The sequence below is a fragment of the Channa argus genome, chromosome 13, assembly GCF_033026475.1.
Source record: "Channa argus isolate prfri chromosome 13, Channa argus male v1.0, whole genome shotgun sequence".
Taxonomy (NCBI): domain Eukaryota; kingdom Metazoa; phylum Chordata; class Actinopteri; order Anabantiformes; family Channidae; genus Channa; species Channa argus.
The window spans coordinates 2,606,896-2,620,756 of NC_090209.1; the positions used below are offsets into that span (position 1 = coordinate 2,606,896).

The window sequence follows — 13,861 nt, forward strand, 5'->3', positions numbered from 1 at the left end:
AGTTTAGTTGAAATAATAATGCTGGTAATTACAGCTATTTATTTTTGTGTTTAGCAATGTTTAATAAAATGGTAACTTAATATTTATGAGTAGTCAACTGAAAAACATTTGTTTATAATGACAGTAATGAAGTTGGTTGTTAGAGTGCACAAATGTTCATCTTTAGAACTAACAAAATGGTCAAGGACTGCAAAAGAAATCCCTCCCCAGCTTTACGAAGGTTTATCAGTTTCATTGTGAGAGCTAATTCCTGAACCCATTAGTTTTTGCAGCCTAAGCAAAGTGCTTGCGACTGAACATGGAGATTTACACAGTAGCAAATTTAAGCACTCCTAGTGGCGCTGCTCAAACAGAGATTGACAGTCTTTTTAAACGATCAGATACTTGATTTTACATGAGAAATTATAATAATTACCACTCCTTGACCATTGTTTTACTAATGATTATGAAGGAACATTTGTAGCATTTGAATGTTCATTAAGTATAATGTTGAGGAAAATAAATGTTTCATTTTTTTGCCATTTCAGCATTAAGGAATGTAAAATCTTTCACTGAACTGTATAATTTTTCTCCAAGCATGAACATTTTAAGACAAAAAATTGTTTAAATCCAAGATGAAAGCATTTCAGATTGAGCTCTAATCTTAATCCTTCAGTTGGCAGAGCAGCTCAGTTTCTTAGTGTACATGTTCCCTCTAGTTACACCAGAAAAACAAGTGAGTCTCCATGTCATAGAGTGGATTTCCAGTTGACAGCACAAAATGACTCAGATTAGTACACATCTAACAAGGAATGATGGGGAGAGAATTACAATGTAAACACCCTGAGAGTCATTAAAGAAGTATTCTGTGTTTTTGAAGTATTAGTTTCTATTTGTTTTACCATTTACCATTATTTTTCAGTACACTTTCCTTTTTTTCAAACAAATTACATTCTTGGTTAGTTTAATAAAGGCTATAACATATTTGAGATTTTATTTAGATTTTTAAACAAGTGAAGTTGAGACTGTGGCGCAGGAAGGTAGAGTGGTTGTCCACCAATCCCCAGTTGGTGGTTCAATCCCCGGCTCCTCAGGTCACATGTCGCAGTGTCCTTGAGCAAGACACTGAACCCCAACATAGTTGCTCCCGGTGAGTGTTGGCCAGCTTCATAGCAGCTCCCCCATCAGTGTGTGTGTAATTGTAAGTGTGAATGGGTGAATAAGAAGCAGTGAAAAGGGCTTTGAATGTGCCAATAGGTAGAAAAGCGCTATATAAGTGCAGACCATTTACCATCTAAAGGTGACATGACAGACTGTAGGTGATTTGCATCAAAATCAAACTATTATTTTTTATTACTTAACTCTAGAAAGGTTGACATGCTCTAATGTGAAAACAGGCAATTCCACTGTTATCACACCTTTCAACTGGGTATTTTCAGTTGACAGATGAGCCTGGTTCAGTGGAGGTTTCTTCCATTTAAGGGAGTATTTTCTCTTTACTGTGACCTAATGCCTGCCCAGGGGGGATTTTTGTATTTAGACTGTGGGAGGAAATCAGAGTACCTAGAGGAAACCCACACAGGCACAGGGAAACTCCACATAGAAAGGTCACAGCTGGCTGGGGATTTAAAATGGGGACCTTCTAGCAGTGAGGCAGCAGAGCTAACTACTCCCAGATACTGCTATAATTGTAAAGACAAAGTCCAATTAAGAGGAGATTTGTGCATGAAAAACAGAGGACGTTAAACTAGGAGAAAGTAGTTCATTTTCCACATCAAACTGATAGTAGGTGTAAGTCAGTATTTTAAACCAGATACTGATCTTTTCCTAAACAGAAACCTGTTGTTTTTGTAACTAAACCTATGTTTAGGTGCATCAAGGTATATCTGTGTAGTTACATAGATTGACATATACTTGTTCAACTGCAGTACTGGACTGATGACTCTTCTTTACTCCCATTTTTACTCTTCGGCAATTTATTGTTTGTGATTTACTGGGTTCCCTTTTTATTTTCAGTTTAAAAAGTCTAACTGCAAATGTACTTTAAATAACTAAAATACAGGACTAATTTGCAGGAAAGTCGGGAATAACGGGGGAAGAAAGAGTGAACAGTATCAACTTAAACATCTGGAATGTGCAGAGGCTCTAAACAGACACTCAAAATAAATGTGGTGTATGTTTTTTTTTTTTAATGTAATAGCACAGAAGCAGGGGGACTCCATGCCAACAGGTAGAGCAGGCAACTGCTTAGGGTCCCCGGCCAATAAGGGGCTGATAAAACTTAAACTATGTACAGCACTGGCACTGGCAAAGTTTGCAATTACATTACCAGCTGCTAACCTCCCTAAGAGGGCCCTGACTCTCACTCCATTGCAAGTAGCGCATGTTTCAATTAAATTAAATATTATTTATATACCGCCAATTCACAACAATGACATCTCAAGGTGCTTTACAACAATTCCCCCGTGAGCAAGCCATAGGCAACAGTGTAGAGGAAAAACTCCATTTAACAGAAGCAGGCTCAGAATGGGTGGCCATCGTCCTTGACCAGTTGGGGTGAGTGGAAAGTGGAGAGAGAAAAGAAAAGAGCAACAAAAGCAACAACAAAATATCGGGCAGGTTGGTAGGAACCAGTAGCTGCACACTATAAAAAAAAAGCTCCAAAGCCGGGGGACACCTGCAGAAAGGGACAGACAGAGGGGGACAGAGAACGAGAAAGAAAACTACGGGACAAAACAAACAAAGTCAATGTCATACAGTGGTGACAACTGTGGGGTGAGAGTAAAGGAGAGAGGGACAAGAGGAGGAAAGGAGCTCAGTGCATTGGGGGGTGGGTCCCCTCGCAGTTTCAGCCTATAGCAGCATAACTATAAGTAAATAAGCTCTATCAAAAAGGAAGATTTTAAGCCTAGACTCAAAGGTTTTCATTATTCAGACTGAGCAGGTCTAATGAAACAAGGAAAACCAGTTGACGAAAATAAAGAGGAGTTATCATTCTGGGATCGAAAAAAGAGGAAGAGGAGAAAAAACCAAGATAGTAGTTAGCGGAGGTTTGGAGATCAACAAGAAAAGGCTTTTGGCTTGTCCCTTCAGGGGCCGCAAGAGCAGAACACATTCGGTACGTTGATTTTGGCACATTTTTGTGAGGACCGGCCCCAAGGTTGCCCTTCATTTAATAGTTATCATCAGTGGAAATGATAACTTTTAAATATAATAAACTAAATAACGTTAGCTAAATGCTGCTAGTGTAGCTGTAATTGTGGTGAAGAGATGGTTGAATAACAGAACTTCCACTGGTATCACATTGTTTCTTTTGTTTACTTTCCATTTGATATGAGTTACCGTAGCTAACTAAGTAAGCAGAGCAGCCTAATGTGTAGAACTTTGCTTTAATCACTAGAAGCCAACTTGTTAGCTTAACTAGCAAGTGGCAAATAATCAGCTAACTTTGACTGTACTTTTTCTGAGGTAAACTGATATAAGCCCTGTCTGACTAACTGTCAAGCTATGAATGCTGTTATTAAATTTAGATTTATTATTAATTATATATTTTTTTATATATTTCATTGCATTTTCCATATCGTAAGCATAGCAGTTTTATGTTGCATAAACTTTTGCCTAGGGCCCAAACAGACCGCAGACTGCACAGAAGTTGTAGTTCACAGAACTGTTTTCTGTAAAGTGCCTTGAGATGACTTTGTTGTGAATTGGAACTATATAAATAAAGTTGAATTGGACTGAATTAAAGTAGAATATAACAAGGAAATTAAAATACTTGTTTAAATGCATGTGACAAACCTGTTTAATGCATCTTCAAACAACCATGTAGAATAACCAGGCAAAGAGGAACTATCCGTTTGATAGATAGCACAATGTTTTATTAGTATATTTAGCTTTTTGACGTACATCTTGGAAAAAAACATAACATAAAAAAACCCTGAACTAAATGGTCACACTTTCCAGTGACATCACACAAAAGAAAGCTCAGTATTTCGATCATTGGTTTCTTTGTAATGGACCAGAGTGATATGTTCTCGTTGGTTATACAACACGCCTGAATCGCTCCAAGACATTTAACAAACAGAAACAAATTTTGTTTTTACTTCATTTTTTTCCTCGATCATTTTGTTGCTTCACATCTATTATCAACACTTTTCTAAAGAATCAAAATATTTAGCCACAGGTACTGAAAAAAAGTATCGACGATTATATAATAATAAACACAATAAATATAAAAAGAATTTTTGATATAATTTATATGGTATCAAAGACAAAGGGAAATGGGCCTTCAGTTACACGTTTTTACAAAATTTATTTCCTTTTTTTTTCCTGAGGTTGACTTTTGTCATCTGCAGTTTAAGGTTTTGCTAAATATACTAATAGACTAAAAGACCCAACACACAGGGTCTGTAATGGCTTATCATCCACTGAGGAATCATCTCCACTGGATCCTGGTCACACCAGTGGAGGGTCATTGTGGCCCCACTGTGATTTTGTGTGCTGTGGAGTTAGCCGAGAGGTCAAAGGTCAGCCCCCCTACCAACAACAAACACACAACTTGACCCCACCCCCACAAAACAAAAATGCTTCATACAGGGACGGCTCGTTTTTTAATGTCAGCCAAGTGACGTTTCTTCACTGAGAGCAAATAATCACATACAATCTTAGCATTCTTTCATGAAACACAGGTGCACCTTTAGCTTCTCAATGCTACAGTAACTAAATGCAAAAGCGGCCTTTCTAAATGGATACAGAATTGACAAACTAAATAACCTAAGCAGGTATCTGGTGAAGAAAAGTGACACACTGAAATTAAAAACATCAACGAGTCCCCTCATGTGATAGGCTTATGTGAAATGGTGAAAACTGTATTAAGATGCAGTCCCATTTCCCTTTAACATTTAAGGAAAGAGTCAGGGAAACTCAGAGGATGGTGATGGGGCAGAAAATGAAACAAAGCAGAAAGAATAGCAAAAATCTGTACATGTAAACATCACACTTCCACTGAGTGAAATCATGAGGAGAATACAGGTTTCACATTAGTTTACAGTAGGTACAAAGCCCCAGTGAAGGAAATTAAGACAATCAAAAGTTCAGTACAAAGTCTGGTGAAAACAGTGAAAACAGAATCAAATATTACAAATATTTGAAAATGAAGGAATCTAAAGCACCACTGAAAAGAAATAAAAACAGAAACAAAGTGGCTTAGGAAGCCATTTTTTGATTTTGATAGTATCATCCATACATATGTTTTCTCCTTAAATTGCTTTCAGTAAGTGTGTGTTGTGAGCTGTAAATTTAACCAGACTGGTTTAAAAAGTGTATATTCAATTGCAGGGACTAAACCGGCATCACAGCTCATCTCATGGCATTTGGTTCGAGTGTAGAATTTTCCCTGGAGCTAAAAAGATTGAGAAAATCCTTTTCTCTTTTTAAAGTAGTAAAACTTCTAATGGGGTTTATAGGAGTAATCTGACATTTTTGAAAGAATGCTCATTTGCTTTCTTGCTGTGAAAAGATGGAGGCTCATTACCACACTCATGTCTGCTCAGTTACAGTGGCAAAGTAGCCTTTTCACACTTCAGCTTTCAGTTAATTAATAACAACAGACATAACACGGTAAACCGTGATCTACATAAGTGCTGCCATGCAGAAGTTGGTACTGTTCAGCAGCCAAGGTGCCAGTTGGCCTCCCTTACCAGTCTTAATGCTGAGCTAACCAACTGGCTGTAGCTTTCTATTGTACAGACATGAAGCTGATCCTGATCCCTTCACCCAGCTCTCAGCAAGAAAGGGTGTATTTCACATAATGTGTATCCCTTTAATGACCAAAGGAAGTTGTTTACATACACACAAATGACATATTCACATTCAGCCTTTTTCAAGCTGTGATTCTCATATTCTTTACTATCTTTCAATAAAAATTAGAAAAAAACATGTACTCACAAAAAGAGCATTTATGTTTCACAAAAATGTGATTCTAGGAAAGCAGTCACGTGAATAAATAAATTTTTTTAAAGCCTACTCTACTTTCTCTCTCCTACGTATGGAGTGGGGTTGCACTTCGGGACTCCTGCCCTTGTATGGAATTTTAACAGGCTGCCTATTGCAGTTGGATGATGTGAGTAGACCCCTTACTTAAAGAGTTCAGGATTTTAATGATCTTTAATTAGAAAAACAGGCTGATTTTAATACTCCCATCTATCTCCAACATGCACTATATTGACTGCACCTATGGAGTGGGAGAGGACCTATGGAGTTGGAGAGGTAGCAGGACACTGTGGTCTATCCAGGCTCTTCCTTATGACATAAAAGCAACTTGTTACTGTTGACACAACCATGTCAACATCCATGGTGTATAACCTTTAAAAAGGGGTATCAAGACCTAGAGTAAATACTAGGAGAAAAGAAATCTGTTTTGTCAACGATTTGGGACGCGAGAGTTGAGAGTTATCTCTTTAAATTTGAAGAAGAATGATACCACTGCATTGGTTTTAACAGCTGATAGCACTGAAGCTACGATGAACAAGCTAATGAGATCCAGTACATTTGTGGAGATGCCGGTCCAGTCCACTGTTCATTGACATCCATGTTTGCATTGTGCAGTATGTAATATTGTACAAAATTTCATAAAAACCAACAAACACTAATTTACTTGCACTACAAAAGATGTCTTCAAAATAATAATATAAAGAAGATTAGAATCACTGAAGATCATATAAATCATGTAAAAAATAGAAATCAGATAGAAATGTGCAGACATTAACAACAGGAGATGCTTTGAGTATAAATGCTCTGATTATGGCTGAAACACTGGGATTATTCTCACGGTCTATCCTATTTACAATAGATAGAAGGAATGGGAATCAAACAGTGAGCAAATTACACCTTTGTACAGATTGTCATTTGCCTTTTTCCGTTTACACAGTTGGAGTATTTTCTGTGGTGCTGTTCTACAACTGTTTGGCTTTCATGTAAACTAACCTGGGATCAGAAACCTACAGCACATCAACATCCTGGAACCATTGGGATAGTCCCAAAAAGACTATGAATCTCACCAATGTGGCTCTTTGGACTGGAGCCATCAGATTTAGCCATTTGAAGAATTCTGTCGCTGGCTAGTGTGACATTAGAGAACTTCAAACACTCAGAGGTCAGTTATTCAGTTTCTGTTAGTTTTAGCCAAAATTGAACCCTTTAAGGACGACCTTAGAGGTATGTTCATTCTTGGTTAAAAAAAAAATCACTGTTTCAAAAGATGCAGTTTGTCCTAGAGGATTTATTAGCTTAAGAAAATAAGAATCAAACAGAAGACAAGGAGGAAGAAAGAGAGGGATAAAGTGTAAGACTCCCTAAACCATTTACAGAGCATCTTAAACTGTTTTTTGTTCTTCGTTGCTTTGTTTTTAAAAACTCAGTGCTAGGATAATAAAAAATGTCTCTCCAAACACTGTAGGGGTTGTTTTAAACTTCACTGTTTTTTATCATGTCAAATTTGATGTGATTTGTATATGCAGATAATATTTCCCATAATGCTAATTCTTTAAATTCAAATGCTGACTTTTGACTGTAAACCACAATTCTGAAACCATTGAACAGCAGCAAAGTTTCTGAAGAAGAAAAAAATGAATGCTGCACCTGTTCTATTAGAGTCAGAGTCCGGATGCTGGGACTGAAACTCTTCCATCAGCTGAAATTAAAAATGAAAGCCACTTGGTCTGGCTCTGATCTGAGGAATGCTCACCCACATTATGTATCACATCATCTGTTCACAGCATTATCCCCTGCCGAAAGAAATTTGAAGGTTCATATTGGTTCAGCCAGACTTAAGTTTTTTTTTTTAGGTAAAATTTAAGGTTTCAGTTGTTCCTTTCAGTACATTTAAAAAAAAAACACAGACAAAAATGTCCCAGGTATTATGGGAAAGTTTTATGCTGCTGTGATCAGCAGGGAGCCTTGATGTTAGTAGTGAAAAAGCATAAATTATTCTTGCTACTAGTTTCAAATGTGGAGCAAACATCTGTTCTATATTTACTGTAGGGGAGGAGAGAGAGTGGATCCGGCAAATAGAACTATTCCTAAACAGTTCTTTCTGAGCACATCTGGACCAATCCAGATTTCCCAAAGGTGCCGGATCTATCCAACAGTGAAAATCAACCTCAACCAACCCATGGCAGTATCTGAGAGCACAGTGATGATCAAACAGGGGAAGAGAAGGACAGGTTACTTGTGTCCAAAAAGTCTCATGATGGGGTTTACAAAGATAATCTTTAATGAGCTCCAGTATTTGTAATGAAACAAAGACACTAAACTCAGGGAGAAACTGGTTGTACTTCAGTGGGTTCCATAAACTTATTTTGTGGGATTTCCTTCATCTCAAAGGGCTGAATAGTCAAACCTTCTTAACGTCTAAATATGTAAACAAAAGTGAGTGGTGGTAAAAACACAGCAACATGTCTGATGTATGTGACCTCACTGTCCCCTCCTTCCCCTCTATGTGGGTCATCTTTGCATGTTTTTCTTTTCATTCACCAATCAGCAAGTTTTTTACACAGTTTTATAAAAGAGAGCAAAAATAAACCAAAAAACAACAACAACAAAAATATCTTCACAATTCTACATCTAATCTGTCAATAAATTAAATAACTTACATTTTCAACATTTCGAACTCGTGTGGACTTGATGTGATGGTTTGAACATTGCGCACATGTACATCAGTGAAAGCCTGCATGGAGGTTTTGTGTTTCTGGATATGAGGTGTCATTCGAATTCACACCTTCTGAATAAATGGCTTTCACACGTCCTCTGGTCTGTTGCCCCATAGCACTCGTCATTTACCATCTATCTAAAAACTTGTGAACACTATGATTATCAACTGCATTGGGAAAAAAATACACCACACCAATTCCTCTACTCTCAGCAGTGCAGGAGGGGGGGCTACTGGGAAACATGCATACTCTTAAGCCCCCCCCCTCTTAAATCACAGATAAGCTCCTTTGCTCAATGTGCAAAAAAAAGAAAAGAAAATTACATTGACAGAAACTGAGTTATAAACCACAGTACAACATTAAACAGAGTGATGCCTCATAAGGAAACAACTTACATTTGTTTTTTGCAGACCTCTGTTGTACTTTAACCACACGCTAAACCATGAACTTTGAGCTGCTGGATTTATCAGTACACCCTTTGATCCAAAAATTTGCAAACCACTATGAACAGTTGATAACTCAGTAGAGGGAGGATGAATGGTTAAAAAATAACTTGAGTTGTTTGTTACCAATGTCACAACTTAACAACATTCAACATTTATTGAAATATGCTTACTGGGTTTCCTGTCGAGAGTTTCTTGAAAAGATCAACACCACGTGCACATCTATGCCGTAAATACTGTATAAAGTCTGCAGCTCATTAGCAGAGCTTAGCATAAAGGCTGCAACAAATACCTCTAAGGTACAATAATTATTTGTGTTATATCTGCACAACAACCAAAGCTTAAAACTTGTCACGTGTCAGATGATTAACATCTGGCACACCACCCCTAATAAAGCCACAACCTGAATTCAGCCTTTTAACCTGGATTTTATGCAGACTAAATAAACATCATTCATTATTTTAAGAGGTGCTAGGAGCAGATGTTCATTACCACTGAACACAACAGTTCACAACAGTTTTTTAAGCCCTAACCTCCCATTGGCCAACTTTTATCAGCCTATTGTTATGGCTCAGTTGGTCACCTACTACCTAATTAGTTAAATGATTATGAATGAGATGTGTCAGATATTAGTGACACCAGATGGTTGCAGTAAATATTACAGGTGTCAGAGTTGCATTTCTTTTTTAGGGAGACAAAACATAGGATGTTGACACAAGAGAAATGACTTAATGTCCTGTTTTTATTGTTACTCAATGTTGTTACTTTAGTTAATGTAGTTGAATGTAGTTATTGTTGTTTAACCATCTTATTATTGTGCCTAAAACTAACCATAAGCATGTTTTTTTCTGCATACTATTGCATGATAATGATCTGCTGAGCCTACCAGCCTGTGGATAACAACAGATTACATCCAAAGTTGGTGAACACAACCAGCCAAACAGAATTCCTATTTCCAGGCTTCATGCTAAGCAAAGCTAACAGTCTCCAAAGTATTGCAGAGGCAATATTAGCATCTATCGGACTCTCAGCAAGAAAGCAAATGAGAATATTTTTGTCTCTTTTAAGAGGATCCATGAAAGGTTGCCAAGGCATTAAAAATTGCCTTTATATGGTGGTCATATCAACATAAATTAAAACAAAACCTGCCGATTATAAATTAATTTTCGATCCAATTAATACTGTTTCTTTTCTTTCCGCCTATATTAAACAAGCTAAATTCTGCAGAGAACTATTGATGTGTATGTGTTGGACTCAAATACAGGATTGTGATGAAGGCGCAAGATGAAGATAAACAAAATATGGGGAAAAAACAAGATAATTCACAGTTACAAAGTCACAAAACACATGAATCAAGCCCTAGGAAGCGAAGAAAAAAAAAGAATAAAGAAAAAAAGAAACCGACCAACCAGTCAGAGAGAGGAAAATACACATGGGTGCACAAACAGTGTTTCTTTCTGTTGATTTTGCTTTATAGTTGTGAAGTTAAGATCGCAAGAGGTTGGTTGGTCAATCTGGTTTCCATGGGGCACTGTGGCTACCTAACGCCCGGCTTTGTTGAGGTTTCAGGTCTATGGCAGAAGGTCCAGTTTTTGTATAGCAGCAACATGAAAAGTTCATCATCATAATCATAGTAATAGTAATAATAAGAAAATCAGTAATAACAATAGTAATGGCCATTTCAGAATTCAACAAACACAGTAAGACAGAGCAGTCCTCCTCTTCCTCTAAAGCCTGGACTGGACCAGGAGGAGAGGACAAAGAGGAGGATGATTAGGTCCACAAAGAAGTTTTGAGTAGGTCCAAAGAAGGGAAAAGATAGAAGAAGAGGAGAGGGAGAGGGGAGGGGTGAATGGATGCTGAGGTTTCGTTGGCATTACGTCTACAATTGTAAAAACTAGAAGCGAGAGATAAAACTGCCACCAGTAATCCATGTTAAACCCCACCCCTTCATTTCACCCCCCCTTACCAAACACACACACACACACACCTACACACAAACACATACACACACACACTCTTCCTCCCCTTTAAGGAGAAAGTCACCTCCCAGAGAAATGTGTCGCTGTGGACTTCAGCTCTGATTCTTCTCAAGTTTTCAAGATGAACTGATTATATACAGCAGCACGTGAACAAACCCGCACAGAGAAAGTAAAGATTTAAAGTAGTTCACAAAAAGTTCACATCAGTGCTTGAAATGTTTCATCCTTTTCCGGATTTTGCTGTAGGTCTTTTAATGCAATAACATTTGATATTCCCCTTATAATATATTTCATAAACCTTGAAGACATCAGATGGTAGAAGTAAACTGACTTCTGGTAGGAATGTTAACATTCACTTGCAGAGTATGTGTTTGTATGTGTGTGAGGAACTGAAACTACATTGGAACAGGTCTGATTTGAGGTATTCTGTGGTGGTCAACATGGCGTCTTGGATGCATAAGTAGCAAGTTGCTCCCTGGGTAAAAAGGGTAAAGATTAGGGTGATTCAGGGTGAGGTTTTAGGTGAGGGAAAAGTGCTATAGGACACAGAGAGCTTATATACAAGCAAGCATAAAAAAGGTTCTGTGTTCAAACAAAATGCTTTTTTTTTCTTATTTCTTTTCCAGTTTCCATCTGTTTAGGTCATTGGGACTCAAAGTCACTTCTGTATTGAGTGCCATCCTTTAAGATAAGTCAAATCACTGCCATTCTCTTAAACACTTGGAAAACAACAACAACAAAAAATCCTCAATTAGGAATAAATTAAATCTTCAATCAAATCAAAAGCACTGGTCATTTAGCTTCAGCACATACTAATTTAGGGAGTCAGTATGTTTTAAGGTTTTAATTGTTGATGATCAAAAGACACTGTCAAACTCGTCACCCGTGTTGGAGCACCACAGGGAAACTCACTTTTCCACCCACAAAGTGTTTTTTCTGAAAGCACAGCAGCAGAATCAACAAACTCTTTACTTGTCTCTAGGCTTCTTCACTCCTGCTGCACACCCCCCTCCCCCTTTTTTTCCCTCTCAGAGTGTAGTGCTGATTTTGAGGTGCTTCTACAGGAGGAGACAGGAGAGAAAAGGATTCCTCCTGAGCTCCAAGTGCACTGCTCCTTTTGTTTTTTCTGCCCTCAGGCAGAATAGGTTGATTGAGGTTTGTGGGGGACTGTTTTGTGTGTGACAGGGGGGATTCTTCACCCTCTGTTTGTCCCATTTTCCCAATTTTCCTCAGAAACAGTAGCCACAGTTTCTGAAGAGAAGACAGACAAACCCAGAGCAGAGCACAAACAAGAGGTGGTCTGGTGCTCACTGTCAATATGCAGAAACAGGGGGACACAGATGGATACAAAACAAATACAATGGGAAGAGTGTGTGTATGTGTGTGTGTGTGTGTGTGTGTATGTGTGTGTATGCATTTCTTTCCCCGAAATCAGTTCTGCTGCAGGATGAGGTTCTCCAGCTCATCTGCCGAGCGTAGTAAGAAGGCGGCTGACTCCCGGTAGCCGGCGATTAGCTGACGTACTGCCGTGATCTCTGGTTGGCTGAGCTGGGTGGATGCTCCACCCCCTCCTCCACCGCCGCTGCCCCGTCCACCCAGAGTATTGGTGGTGGTGGAGGCGGAGGAAGAGTTGCTAATGGTGGCAGAGGTGAGAGACTTCATGCTGAGGTCTGTTGGGCCTGGAGATTAAGAGAGAGGTAAAAGAGGGGAGAGGAGAAGTAACGCATGAAATAAAAAGATCAATTACAGAGGAGAAAAGAGGTGGATATGGATGGGGTGAGGAAGAGGATGGGACAGGAGAATGTATGAGAAGAAGGGAAAAGAAAGATCAATCAGTTTAAAATGACATGATACTGTGTCTAAGTGTCTGACTGAAGCCAGAAAAAATGGTTTCCAAGCAACAAAAACAAAGGACTTCATGAAGCAGCTTTTTGGTAGCGGCAAGCTAAAGTGGTCTCATATTCAGTTTATTAGACATGGTGCATCTTACCACTGTGCCATAAAGTGAATGTGAAAACCTGCTGTGATGACATGTGTGATCTAATATATTTTACAGATCACATAAATACATTTGCGTAGTACTGCAATGAGATGCCTTGAGATTACTTTGTTGTGAATTGGCACTATATAAATAAAGTTGAATTGAATGTGGTATAGTGCAAAATCTGCACTGCAGGTATCCACAGTGGCCTTTAAAGGTTTGTGAACATTTTAAAGTTTTCTCAATTTCTGCATAAGTAAGATCTGAAATGTGATCAGATTTCCTAAAACAAGATGAAGATAAAACTAAACAAATCAAACAAATATGACAAAAAAGTACCTTTTAAGGTAAATATTCCATATTAAATATACGTGTGTGAAAAAAGTCTGCGAATGTTTAGGATCATTGGTTCATGTGAAGGGAAACTTGGGAGTCAGCCATCCTATCTTATTTAAAGAAGAAAAATCTGTGTCTTCGCTATCAAAATCTGATCTTGACAACACAGGTTTGTAGAAGCGTGTCATGGTTCGAACACAGGAGAGAAGTAAGTCACTATAGTAAGCCACTATATTTAAGTCAATATATTTATGTCACGAGTGCAGTGCCTCAAATTTCATGTGATCCTACAGGAGCACATTGGATAAGAGAAACCATGGAAATGTGATTAAAACAGTGTAAGCTTTTTGAAGTAGACAAGAAGAGTTGTTGATGCTCACAAAGCTGGTAAGAGTTAGACATTTCTAAGGAGAATGAGTCCCTTAAACAACT

General features: G+C 38.2%; 1 protein-coding gene across 4 annotated transcripts in view; it reads right to left on the reverse strand.

Annotated features, from left to right (window-relative positions):
* Nucleotides 1-7,240: 7,240 nt before the first annotated feature.
* LOC137139065 (nucleolar protein 4-like) overlaps nucleotides 7,241-13,861 on the reverse strand; it is a 150,322-nt gene continuing 143,701 nt past the window's right edge. For all 4 annotated transcript variants that reach the window (XM_067525768.1, XM_067525771.1, XM_067525770.1 and 1 more), the window contains one exon: nucleotides 7,241-12,791. In XM_067525768.1, the coding sequence (XP_067381869.1) occupies nucleotides 12,544-12,791 (248 nt within the window). In that variant the 3' untranslated portion in view covers nucleotides 7,241-12,543. The remainder of the gene's footprint in view (nucleotides 12,792-13,861) is intronic.